General features: G+C 44.2%; 1 protein-coding gene across 3 annotated transcripts in view; it reads right to left on the bottom strand.

The window, feature by feature from the left end:
- The window catches only part of MREG (melanoregulin), a 64,639-nt gene that overhangs the window by 32,301 nt on the left and 14,457 nt on the right, over positions 1 to 17,881 (bottom strand). For all 3 annotated transcript variants that reach the window (XR_004299181.1, XM_032402614.1, XM_032402625.1), the window contains exon 2: positions 15,205 to 15,364. Coding sequence is in view for 2 of the 3 variants with exons in the window: in XM_032402614.1 (XP_032258505.1) it covers positions 15,205 to 15,364 (160 nt within the window). In the remaining variant the exon portion in view is untranslated. The remainder of the gene's footprint in view (positions 1 to 15,204; positions 15,365 to 17,881) is intronic.

Here is a 17,881-nt window from a genome sequence, read left to right as displayed (position 1 = left end):
TGCCCACAGGGTCTACATCTGTCCACCAAAAGAAACAACTATTTATAATCCTATCAATGGTCTACCTACCGTTATGGGTTGAACTGCACACACCCCCAAATTCCCTATATTGGAGTCCTAACCCCCAATACCTCAGACTGTGACCCAATCTGGAGATGGTGTCTTTAGAGAGGTAACCAAGTTAAAAGTGAAGTTATTAGGGTGGGCCCTAATCCAATATGACTGGTGTCCTTATAAGAAGGGACATTTGCCATGATTTTGAATGTCAACTGCTCTCCACTCTTGGAGGCAGGAGTTCGGTAGAAAATCATCCCTCCGAAACATGTCCATTCAGTATGTACTCTCTCTAGTTTCTATGGACCCAAGGTGCTGTCTATTAAATGTCACTTTAAAACAGGTAAAAAGATTGGGGTGCCTGGGTGGCTCAGCCAGTTAAGCGTCTGCCTTGGGCTCAGGTCATGATCCCAGAGCCCTGGGATCGAGTCCCTCATCGGGCTCCCTGCTCAGCGGGGAGCCTGCTTCTCCCTCAGCCTCTGCCTGTCTCTCTCTCTAATAAAGAAATAAAATCTTTAAAAATAAATAAAAATAAATAAATAAATAAATAAAACAAGTAAAAAGATAAATACTATGTCGTGGATTAAAATGTTAAGATGAAGACTAAGGTATCCATAAAATGCTGCATTTTTAAACACTTGGCCATCACAGGCCTGGATACGTCTGGGCCTGAGCCCATTCCTCCCTCTCTATCCTCTCTATCCTCTCTCTCTCTCTCTCTCTCTCTAGCTGAGACATTTACACAACAACAAGCACAGACAGCCTGGAGAATATTCAGAGCAAGCCAAAGGAATAAAAGGTGGATGAACCCTGCAGAGGTTTGCTTGCTTCCCTTCCTGGTTATTTGGCATAGCCCTGCTCTAGGCTTTCGGTGGCTGGAACCAGAGTCAGAGGGGATTGGAAGCAGGGGAAAGAAGAGAAGAAAAAACCTTTCAAATCTAGGGCGGAGCAGGTGGAATGAGTGGTACGAGGGGCAGTCAGTGTTTCCACATCAGCCCAGGATCTGCCAGCTAGACGGGAGATCGTTTCTCAAATGCCCAAGTTCCTCTTTGAAATCATTCACACACTTCACTGAAGTCCTCTGGTTTTCTCCTAATACCCGCTTCTCTTTAACTTCTGGCTGAGCAGAGCCTACACAGAATAAATGGATGTTTAACGGGGTAGAGAGAAAGAAGGAAAAAATGTTAGGATTGGGATACTCAGCTGGGGAGAGCCAGGCCTGGTGAGGAGCCAATGCCAGGGGGCACAGCCAGAGGGTGACACGAGGTGATCCCTGGAGGGGCCTCTGGAAGTGAAGAAGGGCCAGAGGGCAGGGAAGGGTTTGGCACATGAAGGCTGCCCCTCCTGCTGATCACAAATACACCCCACTTCATCCCGACACATTACCCATTCCCTCCAAACTTCGGCCTGCAGAGACAAAGGGATCAGAGCTTCAGAGTAGGCACTACAGTGACTTCCCATTAGAAAAAAATACGGGAACTTCGCTAACTTTAGAAAGGTAACAGTATGCGTGGTATAAGATGACAGAGGGCATCTTAGAATTAATTTTTGCACATTGCCATGCTTGGGTTGAAAGAACCATGCTTGGGCAGTCCGTGGTCTGAAGGTCTCTCTCTCTCTTCTTACAAGCTGTTGCCATTTCTACTTCTAGCTCCCTCAGAGTCCCCCAGATTGTCAGTGACAGCCTGGGAAAGAGCCCAGGGCTCCTGGGTAAAAGGTCCCAGCAATGAAGCATGGCCTGTGTTTAGTAATCCAATTGCAGTGGATTTTTACCGCCACCACTTGTACTTGGTTTCAATATCTTCTGCTAAATTCACCAAAGCTGGCAAAAAAAAAAAAAAAAGAAAGAAAGGAAAGGAAAAGAAAAGAAAAGAACAAGAAAAAAGAAAAGAAAAGAAAATCAGCAAATCATCTCAAACAGACTGGAGTGCATTCAGCTCTACAACTGAACAAAAATATTCTGGCTGTGCTTCGAAAAGACTTACTCCTGCTACACTCCTCCCTCATCACTTGCTCAAAATCCGGGCCTGGTTAAGCAGCAAGAGCACCTGATCTTCTGGTTCTTGGTTGAAAAACTTGATTCCACAGCTAGGACTGGCAACCTGTGGCCCCAAAGCACATTTCCCAGATGCCTGTGGCCTCCGACCACAAAACATTATTTACGGAAGAAGGGACGAGGTTAATTTTGACTCGGGTCTATTGAAATCTCCTCCAAGTTCTTTAACAATAACAACAACGTGGCGTAAGAGCTTGGGCACGGCTTTACCTCAACTAGTTTGTCATGAAACATGACAAATAGTTCAAGAGGGTGTACCCAATTTGTGTACCTGAGCCACGTGGCCTGCCTCTTCTCTTGCAAAACCATCCGATGGCACAGCTCACTCCCGCCCTGGAAATCACGTGATTGTGTGTAACTAGGTAGCCAGGCTGGGGCACCCAAATGGAAAGGTGGTTTTATATGAAGTGTCCTTCTAGAATACTTTGGGGATTTTAAGTCTGAGAAGCAGCAGATCCGGCCCCCACCAGAACTCCATTTTCCCTATGAGTTCAATCAAAACCAGAAAGCAAGCCAAGTGGCTCCTCAGGAAAGCTCTTCAGAAGTCTTGCTGAGACTTCCCGAGCTGAGCACATCCTGACGGGACGGCCCGGCATGTCAGCAGCCAGGACCCACACAGGCAGGGTGCAGTTAAGAGCCATTTTCCATTATTCTGAGATGAGCAAACCCAACCAAAGGAAGGGGCAGGGGTGGTGGAGGGGGGAGCAGAGGGTAAAGAAGCCAAAAATAAAGCCCTGTTAATTACCAAGTGCAGCTGGAGAGGAAAGGAGCTCCAGAGAAAGAGCCTGATTTAGCAGAAGGACCTGACAACCTTGAAAAGATAAATACTGACTGATGGCTCCGGGCACGGTCTGCCCCAGGCCGTTTTGGCAGGATTCCTCAGCATTTGCTCCAGCTCCTCCTAAACTCTCATTCTCTGGGCACCCGCCCCCCCCTTCCCCTTCCCGCAGCACACCCTCCCTACAACAAACCAAAATGTTTGGAAAGACCCAGGGAAACCGTCACACCATAACGTGTGCTGTGAAATAATGATTTTACATGCAGTATGCATCCATGAAGTGATACAGGCATATGATCTAAAATTAAAATTGTTTTCAAACAGTACCGAGACCGGGAAGTTAAAGGAGGACAAAAGTCTTCTTCCCTGCGCCCACTTCTGCTCCCCAGAGGTCACCATGACTAATAAGCCGATAGGTTAACCTTCCAGAAACTCTACTGCTGGGGCGCCTGGGTGGCTCAATCGTTGAGCGTCTGCCTTCGGCTCAGGTCGTGATCCCAGGGTCCTGGGATCGAGCCCCGCATCGGGCTCCCTGCTCGGCGGGAGGCCTGCTTCTCCCTCTCCCACTCCCCCTGCTTGTGTTCCCTCTCTCGCTGTGTCTCTCTCTGTCAAATAAATAAATAAAATCTTTAAAAAAAAAAAAAAGAAAAGAAATTCTACTGCTGTCCATTAGCATTAGCTTTTCTACAAGCGGGATGACATGATACCTCCCCCCTTAGCAACAGATCATAACTCCCTTTCGAAGTCAGTACCTATAAACCCTACCTCACGAATTTGTACCCAGTACTTTCATTGGATTATTTTATTTCCAGGTTTTTACTTTTCAAAACAACGTGGCGAAGCACATAGATCTTTGTTTAACGACGTGAGAATATCCGTAGGACGGACTGCCAGCAGCAAAACTGCTGCGGAAATTGATTTAATTCAGATTCAATATTGAGGCTACTGCACCTTAAAAAGAATCGCAAACTGGTGAACGGAGCCAAAATGACAAATAAGGAAGCAGAGGCGCTATTTCGATCACAAGGGATTCCATTCTGGGGCAACCACTTCCTGTGGGCTCACTTGTGTCTCCGCCAAGAGAAAAATGCAGGTCTTTCCTGAAAGCTGCCACAGTCTGTTTGGGCAGAGACTCCTCCAAGCTCAACAGCCTCATCGGTTTCTGTGCCCTAAAGGCAGTTTTAGATATTAAATAAGAAAGCAAGAAAATGAGTTAGACTCCAATCGCAGAAGTGTAGCTACGGATGGGCAGTAGAGATATCATTACGTGATGAGAACATAGTCAAGAGTCTCATGGCAGAAAATGCGACGGCAGGGCTCGTTGGGCCTTGGCAGGACCTTAGATTCTATTTGCAATAATCTGTGTGCTTCATTTGGATGACAGTGTCTGGAGATATCACATTATTCTAGATTTCTCTTGATTCTACGTTCTGTCTGCCCTCCCAAATCCATGCCTGAGTCCAGTGCCTGAGGCTACTGTTCATCTGGGGGTGGTGTTCAGAAATATCTATCTAGGGGCACGTGGGTGGCTCAGTCGTTAAGCGTCTGCCTTCAGGTCAGGTCATGATCCCAGGGTCCTGGGACCGAGCCCCGCATCGGGCTCCCTGCTCAGCAGGAAGCCTGCTTCTCCCTCTCCCACTCCCCCTGCTGTGTTCCCTCTCTCGTTGTCTCTCTGTCAAGTAAATAAATAAAATCTTAAAAAAAAAAAAAAAAAGAAAGAAATATCTATCTACTATCATCAAGGGGCATGGCGTCCTAACCAAATGACATGAATAATTTAATACTGGAGGTGAAAGCACCAGGTTACCATGATCACATCTGGAGGACAAGGGTAGTTAACACAGTATATGTAATGTACTTAGAGCAGCACCCGGTACACAGCTCCATAAATATCCCTTGCCATCGTTCTCACTATCTGATTCATTTTCACCAAGCTACCCTCTAGTCTGGGCACTGATTTCCCTTACGGATTTTATTATAGGGCAGAGACTGCTGGGACCACTCAGGTGTATGGCCCACCTAAATGGTTATATGCATTTAGGTTTATACAACAGTCTCTTGTGAATTTGGTTACTGTTAGTAAAACCCCCTGGGATGGTTAATTTTATATGTCAACTTGCCTGGGCCACAGTACCTAGATAGTTGGTCAAACATTATTCTGGATGTTTCCGTGAAGGTATTTTGGGGATGAGATTAATATTTTAAGTGGCATACTCTCAGTAAAGCAGATTACCCTCCATAATATGGATAGACCCTAACCAATCACTTGAAGGCTTTAATAGAACAAAGAGTAATCTCCATGCAAGAAGGAATTCTGCCAGCAGATTACCTTTGGACTTAAACTGCAACTCTTCCGAGTCTCCAGTCTGCCAGCCTCCCTTATCAGATCTTGGATTTACCAAGCCTTCACAACTGTGAGCCAGTTCCTTAAAATAAATATCTCTCAATAGTTAGATAAATAGATAGGTGGATTAGGTGGATAGGTGGATAGATAGAGAGAAAGAGAGACAGATAGTTTCTGTTGTTTCTTTTTCCAAAGAACTCTGGCTAATACACTCTCGATGTTCATATAGTTCTAGATGCCCTGAAAAATTCAAGTTCAAAGACCTTGCAAAGCTGATCACCAGATTTTGGGCAGAAGTGACACCACCCATGGTCCGGCAAGCCTGTGAGCTTTGCATGAACAACCGACCAGCCTCTCTCACATACACACCCATCACGCTGGCCTACGAATAGTTGTGAAACTAGAAGTGGGTCCTTTTTATGATGAAAGGAGAAACTAACCTAATGAAGTATCAACCAGTTAGTTCTCATACTGAGTTGAGAGGTGAGGGATCTAGGAAGAACAGAAAATAATTTTCCTACATTGTTGACTCTTAAAAAAAAAAAGACTAAAAAATATTAGCCTGGGGCGCCTAGGTGGCTCAGTCAGTTGAGCATCCGAATCTTTTTTTTTTTTTTTTTTAAAGATTTTATTTATTTACTTGACTGAGAGAGACACAGCAAGAGCAGGATCACAAGCAGGGGGAGTGGGAGAGGGAGAAACAGGCTTCCCGCAGAGCAGGGAGCCCGATGCGGGGCTCGATCCCAGGACCCTGGGATCATGACCTGAGCCGAAGGCAGACGCTTAACGACTGAGCCACCGAATCTTGATTTTAGCTCAGGTCCCATGATCTCAGGGTCATGAGATCAAGCCCCGTGTCAGGCTCCCCACTCAGCAGGGATCTTTTTTTTTTAAGATTTTATTTATTTGACACAGAGAGACACAGCGAGAGAGGGAACACAAGCAGGGGGAGTGGGAGAGGGAGAAGCAGGCTTCCCGGGGAGCAGGGAGCCCGATGCGGGGCTCGATCCTAGGACCCTGGGATCATGATCTGAGCCGAAGGCAGACGCTTAACGACTGAGCCACCCAGGCAGGGATCTTCTTGAGATTCTCTCTCCCTCTGCCCTTCCAAACCTTCTGCTCGTGCATGCACTATGCTCATTCTCTCTCTCTCAAAAAAAAAAAAAAAAATTAGCCTTTCAGGCATATGAGTAACTAACAACACTATAATTCCAAATCAAACCTGTTTGATTTAACACTAGACACATCATTTTTAACAAAATTAACCAATAAATCAACACACCAGGCAGAATTTGAGCTTTTGTTGAAACAACTCTTGTATATGAGAATAGCCTAGACTTTGAAAAAAGAATCACAGATTGGAGTTGCCTTAAGAGGGAAATAAGTTGGACAATGTATGTTCTACAAAGTTCTATGGCTATTGGTTTATTTGAACACCCATTTATTCCTGTTCACATTTAAATAAAGGACAGGGGTGCCTGGGTGGCTCAGTCGGTTGAGCGTCTGGTTTCCGCTCAGGTCATGGTCTCAGGTTTATTTGAACACCCGTTTATTCCTGTTCACATTTAAATAAAGGACAGGGGTGCCTGGGTGGCTCAGTCGGTTGAGCGTCTTGGTTTCCGCTCAGGTCATGGTCTCAGGGCGGTGGGATCAGCCAGCATAGGGCTCCGTGCTCACGGGGGAGTCTGCTTCTCTCCTTCTCCCTCGTCCTCTGCCCCTCCACCTGCTGGTGTGTGGTTACATGCATGCACTAACCTGCGTTATCTCTCTCGCTTTCTCAAATAAATCTTTAATAAATAAATAGATACATAAATAAAATAAAATAAAATAAAAAAGGACATAGAAAATCATTCCACTGTCTGCCCTAAATTCTCAGAACCTGATGGCCTTCCTTCTCCACTGTGTAGTCCAGGGTACAGAACGCTGAGTCAGAAACCCATTTCTGCTTGGACACAATCACTTAAAGTCACTGAAGCTCTCTGGGTCTCTCTCTTTTTAACAAATAGTCTGTCTACATCAAAAGACTGTGGTGAGAGCCAGGTAATACACGCAGAAGGCGCCGTGACCAGATGACAGGCAGGCGTCTCTGATGATCTCACTTGTTTTAGCAAAAACCAAAGCCGACATTGAGTCAAATCTTGTACAATTCCACTAATACCAGGTACCTAAAGTAGTCAAGTTCAAAGAGACAGAAAGTAGAATGGTAGTTACCAGGGGCTGGGAGGGAGGTATAAGCAGTAATATTGTTTAATGCATAGGGAGTTTAGTGTGGGAAGATAAAAAAGTCCAGAAGATGCATGGTGGTGATGGTTGCTCATCGATGTGAATGTACTTATACCACTGAACGGACACTTAAAAATGGTTAAAATGGGGGCACCTGGGTGGCACAGTCAGTTGAGCATGTGCCTCTTGGTTTCAGCTCAGGTTGTGATCTCGGAGTCGTGGGATTGAGCCCTGCATTGGGCTCCACGCTCAGCGGAGAGTCTGCTTAAGATTCTCTCTCTCCCTCTCCTCTGCACCTCCCCCTGGGCTCACTTTCTCTCTCTCTCAAATAACGAAATAAATCTTTTTAAAAATGGTTAAAATGGTACATTTTAAGTTATGTACATTTTACAATCAAAAAAAGAAAGGTGATCCTATGTCCCAGCTTGTCTAGGGCAGCCCCGATTTATATCTTCGGCCTGGCATACTTGATATCAGCACCTCCTTTTCCTCTTAGTTAAGCCCTGTGACTGTGTCCCAAACTGGACAGTGACAACCCTGAGGTTAAATAACTATTCAGTGTCATCTGGCTAAAACATGGGAAGAGTATAACTCTTATCCCTAAATCTGTCTAATTCCAAAGCCCATGCTTTCTACCACCTCACACCCTACCGAGTATCTAATGACTTCCCCATCTACATCAAGTTTTCTAATATTTATCGTTTCAACTCTGCTGCCTTACATAGAGCTTTGATGTGCTACCTACCTCGTAAGAAACAGTATCTTAATGCTGCTTTCCAGAAATGCTTTTATATATATAAATATATTATTTATATAAACATATATATTTTTTATATATATAATATATATATATATAAATATATGTTTATATAAATATATATATATATTTTTTTTTTTTTTTTTTTTTTTTTTAAAGGGCGGATGGGCAAGAACGGAAAGGAATATCACAAACAGAATGTCTCCTGGTGTGGTCCAATGGGTCTTCGAACCGGGATGGTGCCTGGGGTGTTAAAAAGCCCCAAAGCAGCAGCGTCTGGAGGATGTCACATGCAGTGGCCAACACAGATGTTGACACTAAACAAGCACCAAAGCCACTCTGTGATTCAGCTGCTACGGGGTGTGTCATGCCGACATTACAGAGACGGGAGCGGCTACTCGAGGCAGGAAGTCAGCTTCCCTTTGGTAAGTTTATCTTTGACCAGAAGGATTCCACTGAGGCTTTTCTAAGCTCACTAGAGAGAGCGGAGCAGTGTCTCCACACCGGCTTCTGGGTCAGCCAGACTGAGCTGGGATCCCAACCTCCCCTTCATTCCCTCCAGCACCTTGTACAGACGACTCAGTCTCTAATCTTAAGTGTCAGAATGCCTCCTTCCCGGGGTTGCTGTGAGGATTCAGCCTTTGCCTGGAGAGTGTGCTGGTTAGCACACAGAGTAATACTCGATGTTATTGCCTAGAAAACAGACGGTAAGACCACTTGATTCTCAGATCCTAATAAGCATTTTTATTCTCTCGCCCGCGAACCCAAATATTTACTAGCAAAATAAGATAAAGAATGCCCACCTCCCACAATCCTGATGCTCCGGGCTCCCAAAGAAAAAGGTCTTTGGGGGATCCCAGAGTTATCTAGAGAAGTGCTTTCATTTCCTACTATTCTGCACTCCAGGCTTGGCATAAACCTTGCACTCCTATCTCCCAAGTAGCCAATGTTCAGCCACTTACAGAGAAGCCGGCTGGCCCTGCCAGAGCACGTCTCAGCCCACGGGTGGAGACCTGTTAAGACTGTCACGCAGAGCCCGATGGCCTATCCTGGTCTCCACGTGTGTCACAGCGACGTGGCTGGTACCCAACCCTCTCTCCTCTCGCTTCCTCACATCCTCCCACCAGACACTCCACTCGACTCCTGTGTTCTCTTTCCTTTCAGTGCCAGGGCTATGCCAGGCTAAGTGTATCATCCAGACACCACCACCAACCCCTGGGGAGGTCTGTGGCTATTTTAGACATTTTATACGAACCGTTTACAATGCCTGGCAACACTCTCCCAGCAGAATCCTGATACACGGGAAGCGCCAACAAATTATAAACCAGGAATATTTTATGCTTTTGCCTCTATGGTTTTAAAAAAATAATACCATTTCGCGGTTCCCCAGAATTTGGCAGAGTGTGGTTTTGATGGGATCATTCCAGCCACACAAGCATCTGATGTTCACATGGATCCTGCTGGTGTAGAAATACTGCCCTGTTCAGTGACGGGAAGGCAGGCACGGGTCATGAGAACTACGGACATTTCTGAGCACGTAATGACTTAAGAGCTTTAAAAATAGGCATACTATCACAGATCCCACCAAATAAACGTGACCAATTTTGAACCAAAAAAGTGCTTAGAAGTGTTTAGAAGAACGATTTGACTTTTAGCATTTATTTTCGTAAACAAACATGCAAAAAATTTTTTTTAGCAGAGTAAAAATGTTGACTGTTACTGAACCGTCAGAAAGGACATCAAATCACCTAGGTCAGGGAACACTAAACAAAGCGGAGACGGGGTGAAAGGGCACAAGATAAAACAGAAGCCCGGGACAGGAGCCTTGACTGGCTGCGATCCCCATGGAAAAGCATCAGCCAGGAAAGGTGTGCTGATGGTACAACCAAGAACACGTCCTAGGGCGCCTGGGTGGTTCAGTTGGTTAAGCGACTGCCTTCAGCTCAGGTCATGATCCTGGAGTCCTGGGATCGAGTCCCACATCGGGCTTCCTGCTCAGCAGGGAGTCTGCTTCTCCCTCTGACCCTCCCCCGCCATGCTCTCTATCTCATTCTCTCTCTCAAATAAATAAATAAAATCTTTAAAAAAAAAAAAGAACACGTCCTAAAACGCGGTCACGATCCTCAACCTCAAACACAGCTCTCATCCCTGGCATCAACAAGTCACAGAAATAGGCTTTGGGCAGACTTGGCTCACCCATTTTGAAATCTACATCAACTTGCAGACAAGACCTATCCCTCTTCTCAAGATTTCAATCATGGCGCTCACGATATATGATGTCTCTGGATTCACGAAGCCAAGATTCAAATCTCAGCTGCACATTTTCAGCTGTGTGGCCCTGGACAAGTTGCTTCCGAAAGAAATAATAATGGTGCCTCCCTCACTGCATTGTTGTGAAGAAGACATAGTTAATATGTGCAATGTGGGTGAACAGTGCCTGGCACTCTTTTCATTATTATTGGTATCTTGGAGAACAAGATAGCTCAGTATGATTAAAATTAGGCATGCAGATAAATAATTAGGAGGCGTTGATATCTCATAAACCACTGTAAGCTCCTTAGAACAGAGTGGATTATGTGAAGTACAATTCGCTTAATGGGAATGAACATAACGATCCTGATTCAGGGGTGCAATTTTGAAGTTGTTCACTATTTCTCAAACATAAAGTATTTTACAGCATCATTCGAAGACAAGAGCAGTACATTTTCCACTGCTTGGAGGTCTTCAGATGCATTATTTCTTCTACTGAAAGTCTGTTTTCAATTAGCTTTTGAAGCTTTTGCAAATGAAAGTGCATCCTATTCGATTTCAATAATGTCACATTTTACATCTTCTGTCACTGCAAGTAACTTTAAGTTCAGGCTTTGCTTCATTATTTGCTCTGTATATACCGCTTTTCTGATTCTTTTTTTTCATTTTGGGGAAACAGTGCAAATTTAGTAATATTCGCAGTGTTTCCTCTACTAGGGGAATGGACGTAGTATACACACTTTTGAAATTATTTTTCATTTTTCAGGGAATTACAAATATGGACATCCCCAGCATGCTATTGCTACTCAAGGAAAACCATAATGCCTGGTTTTCCTTAATACCTTGCTTGAGCTTCTAAATTATATCATACAAGAATATCTAGGGTTCTTGTACCTCAGTAGGTAGAATTTCTTTCAAAACTAAAATCCTCTGTTTTATTAACATTTGTACCGGTTTCATCCTTTGTGAAAAAGAAAATAAGCAACAGTAATAAACAAGGAACTCCTTCAAACTTAAAACACAACCCAACTGGCTTCCCAACTCCACCTCCTTAATCAATGGTGGGTTCATTTTTCACTCATACCAGACAACATAACAATAATAATACGTAGTAGTCATCCTTGTTGTAAATGTTCCCTATATATTTGCAGCCCATAAACATATTTTGTCTAGCTGACACATTTTTTAATGTGAGTTATCATTTAAAAATCTGGGGCACCTGGGTGGCTCAGTCGGTTAAGCATCTGCCTTCAGCTCAGGTCATGATCCCAGGGTCCTGAGATTGAGCCCAGCATCAGGCTCCCTGCACAGCGAGGAGTCTGCTTCTCCCTCTCCAACTCCCCCTGCTTGTGCCCTCCCCCGCCAATAATAAAATCTTAAAAAAATATAAATAAATAAAAATAAAAATCTGGACATTTTATCTGTAAATTGGGATTTTCAGCTTCCCTTAAAAATCAAAAGTTTTATGGGTGCATAGATGGCTCTGGACTTTAAGCATCCGACTCTTGGTTTCAGCTCAGGTCATGATATCAGGGTAGTGAGATTGAGCCCCGCGTCGGGCTCCACACTCAGCGTGGAGTCTGCTTGAAGCACCTCTCCCTCTGCCCCTCCCCCCCCGTCTCTCGATGTCTAAAATAAATAAATAAATATTAAGGAAAAAAATCAAAAGTTCTGGCACTTCCAGATCCATGTTCTCGGCATGGCAAACAGCTGTCTGGAGCTCAGCAGCTGCTCCCCTTGAGCACAGGATAAGCTTCCAACGCTCCCCAGTTCTGCAGTCTCAGGGCTCTCTCCTCTGTTCCTCCAAGAGGGAGGTGCTGTGGCAATTCCAGCATTTAAATGCACTTTGACCCAGCAATTCTATTCCTGAAAAATCTGTCCAAGGTCACGCAAGTATATATGGATATCCACTGCAGCACTGCCTCAAAAAACCTGAACCAACATAAACATTAACAGGGACTGGTTGAATAAATGACAGCAAATCCAGGTAAGAGAATACTAGAGACCCCTTCCCCAAGGCAATGAGGTAAATCTAGAGCATCCTGAAATGGATCTATGTCTAAAATATATCATTAGGGGCGCCTGGGTGGCTCGGTCGTTAAGTGTCTGCCTTCAGCTCAGGTCATGATCCCAGCGTCCTGGGATCGAGTCCCACATCGGGCTCCCTGCTTGGCGGGAGGCCTGCTTCTCCCTCTTCCTCTCCCCCTGCTTGTGTTCCCTCTCTCGCTTTCTCTCTCTCTGTCAAATAAATAAATAAAATCTTTAAAAAAAAAATAAATAAAATATATCATTAAGTAGAAAAAAGCAAGGTGAGGAACAGTATGTAATGTGGGGGAAATGAAGAGATATATTAATATATGCTTTTATATGTGTTTCAAATTTTTGGAAGAAAATATGAGAAAATTTTTATCCAGGTGTCCCTATTATATATACATATATAATATATATAATAATACATACACTTAAAAAAAAGGAAACTTTAAAAAAAATAATAAAAAAATAATACATACACTTATAATGCAATTGCATACAAAATGTGTCTCTATTTTATGCAATATACATACTTGTGCATATATATATATATATATATATTTTACACTTAAAAAAAGGAAGCACCATGAGCAGAAATATTTCGAATCATTTCACGTGTGATTATCGTCACATCTTCATATTATTTATTTGATTGCCCGTCTCCATTACAGAGTTCCTCTAGAGTGAAGCTCGTCCATTTCTGAGGCAAGGAGGAGAAAAAGCCTCCTGCACGGCCCTTCACACAGTCCCCAGAGCAGCGCAGAAATGGTGCAACAGGCCCCTTGGGAAGCTGTGCTTATCCACAGAGCTCTGTAGCTCCTGTTACCTCCTGCCCTGGCTTTTCAACAGTGAAGACTATTGAAGACTCTCCTCCAGAGAGAGCTGCCAGTCTCAGCTCCAGACATGCCTTCCGGTCCCTTCCCCGGTTACTTGGGGCCCTGGACAGAGGGGGGTGCGCCATGTATTGCAGCCCTCTTGCTGTTAACAGCTTTGGGCATGGTGGGGTCAGAAGAGGTCTATTCTCACCGGCAGAAAGGAACTCTCACGGCTCAGCCCATTTTAGTAGGGTAAGGGGTGGCTCTTCTCATCAAGGGCAAGCAAGGTCACGCATTCCTGTCCATATACTCAAGAAGGGCAGCCAGGGTGGCAGGACTTGGCTGGAGGGGCTTGATGATGTGCTTTCGGTGTTACTAGCAGAGGACGGAATTGTGCCGGGGACACGGGAAGCCGGGGACAGTGAAGAACACAGCCGGCCACTTGAGGGATGCTGTGCCCGAGTTAAACCCTGTGACAGATGTCTAGCAGAGGCCGTCCTCATCAGCACTCCACACCCAAGACAGGACTCTCCTCCATAGCCACTGCAGACTCTCCAGTCCACCCCACCCCCGGGCCTGAAGGACCAGAGGCAAGTGTCAGCCCTGTCCCCACCCCGTGATCCCCACCTCCACACCTGCTTCTAACCCCCTAAACGTATCCAAGCCGCACCAGAATAAAAGGACACGTGGCTCTTCTGAAAGTTATCACTTCCTGCTAACGCATGTTTTTTGGGGAAAAAAATAGTTAGCAATTAATTAGCAAAAATAAAGAAACCCAGATAAGGAAAAGATGACCCCTCCCATGGCCACCTGCCCCCAGCAACACACATACACGCTCTCTGGTACCTCTCTTCAGACCCAGAGCCTGGGGTTTTCAATGTCCTTATTCTTCTCAATTACTCTAAGATACAAAGTAAAACATGAAGTCTGTATTTAATATAGGTATCTACTCAGAACTCACTGATGAACTCAGAATTGAGAAAAGTTCATATTATTTGGAAAATGATACCCATCATATTATATTATATATAGTACTATAATGAGAAAATAAAACATGATCTCCCTTGTTTTCTCTTAACTTACTATAGTTCTGTCCTTTTCAATATTCCAGTGTTTCCATACCAATAACTTGGGGATAAGAGTTCATTAAGAGTGTTTTCAGCCCCTGTCATTATCCATTTGTCAAAACCCATACAATACACTACAAAGAGTGAACCCTGATGTAACCTCTGGACTTTAGCTAAATGTATCAATACTGTCTGTAACAAATGTACCCCCCCCCGCCCCAATGCAAGATGTTAATAATGGGGGAAACCGTGGACCTTGGAGGTAGTGGCTGTTCTTTCTGCTCTATTTCTCTATAAATCTAAAACTGCTCTGAAAAATTAATAATTTTAAACATTGCTACTACCAGAAAAAAAAGACTGATTTCATGCTTCATCACAAAAATTACAATACGCTGCTATCTAATCAACACGCACAATTTAAGAAGCAGAAAAAATAAATAAAACTAATTCAGGCCCCACTAATTCACGATTCGTTGTAACGCAAAATCCCCTTCCATGTCAGTCGTAATCTTCTAACTGTGGCTTGCCAAGCAACCGGAAAAATTACAGAAGCACGGGTAAGCCGCGGAAGATGATCCGTTGTCAGCAACACAGCCTTGCTGTTTCTATAATCCTTCCATCTTCGAGGTCGTACCTGGAAGTCAGTCTTATCTGTGTATCCAGCAGGTCAGCCAAGACCAGCTATAATTAGCAACCCCAGGCTGCTAAAATACCTGCCCTCATTCCGAATATCTCCTTTTTCCCTTTTTTCTTTATTCCAAGCTGGCCTTCTGGGTCACTGCTATTTCGGACTGGCCATTATCATCGGCACACAGCAAGATCTGCTTACCTCTGAATCTTTGGCCTGCTGATTTCGAACGACTATCAAATTGTACAGGATTCTGTCGTCATCTGCCTCTGTGTGGGACACATCGTGGGGCATGCTCCACAAATTCTTTTCATCATCTCTTGCCAGAGTTGCTCCAAATGAAGAATACGGATTGCTATCACTATGGTGTTTAAAAAAAGGGGTATAAGCATTTGGTAATACATGTAATATATGTAATGTATACATCATACGCATGTAATGTGTAATACAAATAAAATCTTATATACTGTATAATATACAATGTAATATATAAGTATATATATTTCTAATAACAAGGTCTGAATTGTCTCTAATTATTAAGCATAGCACAATAGAACAATTTCAAAAATCACTTTAAAAATAGCAGAGAACAGATGCAAGCAGACGCCTGGGTAGAGGTGATTTTACTACATTCAACACGAAATTTAGCACTACACATCCCAGCAGTGAAAACAAAAAAAGGAAATCCAACAGAGGGGGGATAAAATTCTCGTGTGATTAAAAGAAGAAATTGACAATTGACCTGAAGAGATGAATTTTTCATGGAAGCACAATAAACTGAGAACACAATGGCAACAGAATGTCTATCAAATTCCTCACAAGAAAGTGGAGAAACAAATATGCAATACTTTCAGCAAGCGATGTGAGATGTTGAGTAAGAAGTTCAGTCATCCCGTCTCTTGTGTTTGTTGTAGGATTTACGTTCTACAAGGTGGTATCCATGTTTGGGCTTCTGGAGGAGGTGAGCAGCAAAGCCCCATACTTAGGACCTGCTTGTACCCGGCCCTGGTGAGCTTCTGTGGGACTGCACAGGTAGGGTCATGCCGGGGCTGTTCCCTTCATTATTACATGTATGAAGTGCTGACTCCGTGTAAATCACACGGCTCCGTAAAATTGTGAACAAAACAGACACGATCCCCATCCTTGGAACTCACTACAGCCCAGGGAGAGAATCACATTAATGAATGACCAGATGACTATATAGTGAAAAACTGGGAGACGTGCTATAGAGGGGGAGTTCAGAGAGCCTTGAGAGCCAGCGGGGAAAAGCATCAGGTAGGCATCGTAAAGAAGACGGGGTGCTTGAACTTCAAGTTGAAAGATAAGAACATAGCTCCAGGCAAATGAAACAATACATTCAAAGGCCCTGGGGAGGGCCGGGGCCCACCTGTAAAAACTGGAGCATAAGTGGGGAGGGGATCTTAGAGCTAAGGCCAGCAGGAGGCCACTATCTGCCTCAGACAGAGGACCGAGACACTGGACCCTTAAATCCCTCTAGCTGCAGTGCAACATGTAGGGTCTGGGACTGGACAAAGGGATCAGAGCGATCGGGAAACGACTGGGGAACCAGACTGCTCAGCCACAGTGCTCTCAGCCGCCCGGCTGTCATGTAGGCGGCCCAACATGGCAAAGGCAGAAACGCAGAAAGCACTTCTTCAGAATGATGAGCCAACAAAGAATCCAGTCAGAAATGGGCAGAAGACATGAACAGACACTACTCCAAAGAAGACATCCAAATGGTCAACAGACACATGAAAAAGTGCTCAACATCACTAGCCATCAGGGAAATAGAAATCAAAACCACAATGAGATACCACCTCACACCAGTCAGAATGGCTAAAATTAACAAGACAGGAAACAACAGATGTTGGCGAGGATGTGGAGAAAGGGGAACCCTCCTACACTGCTGGTGGGAATGCAAGCTGGTGCAGCCACTCTGGGAAACAGTATGGAGGTTCCTCAAGAAGTTGAAAATAGAGCTGCCCTATGACTCAGCATACTGGGTATTTACCCCAAAGATACAAATGTAGTGATCCGAAGGGGCACCTGCACCCCAATGTTTATAGCAGCAATGTCCACAATAGCCAAACTATGGAAAGAACCCAGATGTCCATCGACAGATGAATGGATAAAGAAGGTGTGGGGTGTACACACACACACACACACACACACACACAGGAATATTACTCAGCCATCAAAAAGAATGGAATCTTGCCATTTGCAACAATGTGGATGGAACTAGAGGGCGTTATCCTAAGTGAAATAAGTCAGAGAAAGATAAATACCACATGATTTCACTTATATGTGGAATTTAAGAAACAAAACAGAAGAACTGAGGGGGAGGGAAGGAAAAATAAAATAAGATAAAAACAGAGTGGGAGGCAAACCATAAGAGACTCTTTATCATAGGAAACAAACTAAGGGTTGCTGGAGGGGAGGGGGTGCGGGGAAGGGGTAACTGTGTGATGGACATTGGGGAGGGAAGGGCACGTGATGTAATGAGCACTGGGTGTTGTTTGCAACGATGAATCACTAAACTCTACCTCCAAGACTAGTAACACACTCTACGTAAACTAAATTGAATTTAAATTTAAAAATTTAACAAAAAAATGATGAGCCAACAAAAGAGGAGGCAAATGAGGCCTCAGTGCCCTGGCCACACGGGCTTTAACAAGCATGTCGAATTCATTCATTCATTCCATCAGTTGTTGATTCAACGAACATGGAATGGATGCCTGCTGTATCCTGGGCCCCAGGGTTCTCTGGGGACTTGAAAACAAATAGGACATTGCCCCCGCCCTTCCTGTGACTATAAGTGCAATGAGATAAGTGAAATTAAATTTTTTTTAAGTATAAACAGAATGTCATAGAGCCAGAG

The sequence above is a fragment of the Phoca vitulina genome, unplaced genomic scaffold (genome assembly GCF_004348235.1).
Source record: "Phoca vitulina isolate PV1807 unplaced genomic scaffold, GSC_HSeal_1.0 scaffold1, whole genome shotgun sequence".
In the NCBI taxonomy this organism is placed as follows: Eukaryota; Metazoa; Chordata; class Mammalia; order Carnivora; family Phocidae; genus Phoca; species Phoca vitulina.
This window is presented reverse-complemented; position numbering and strand designations above follow the sequence as displayed.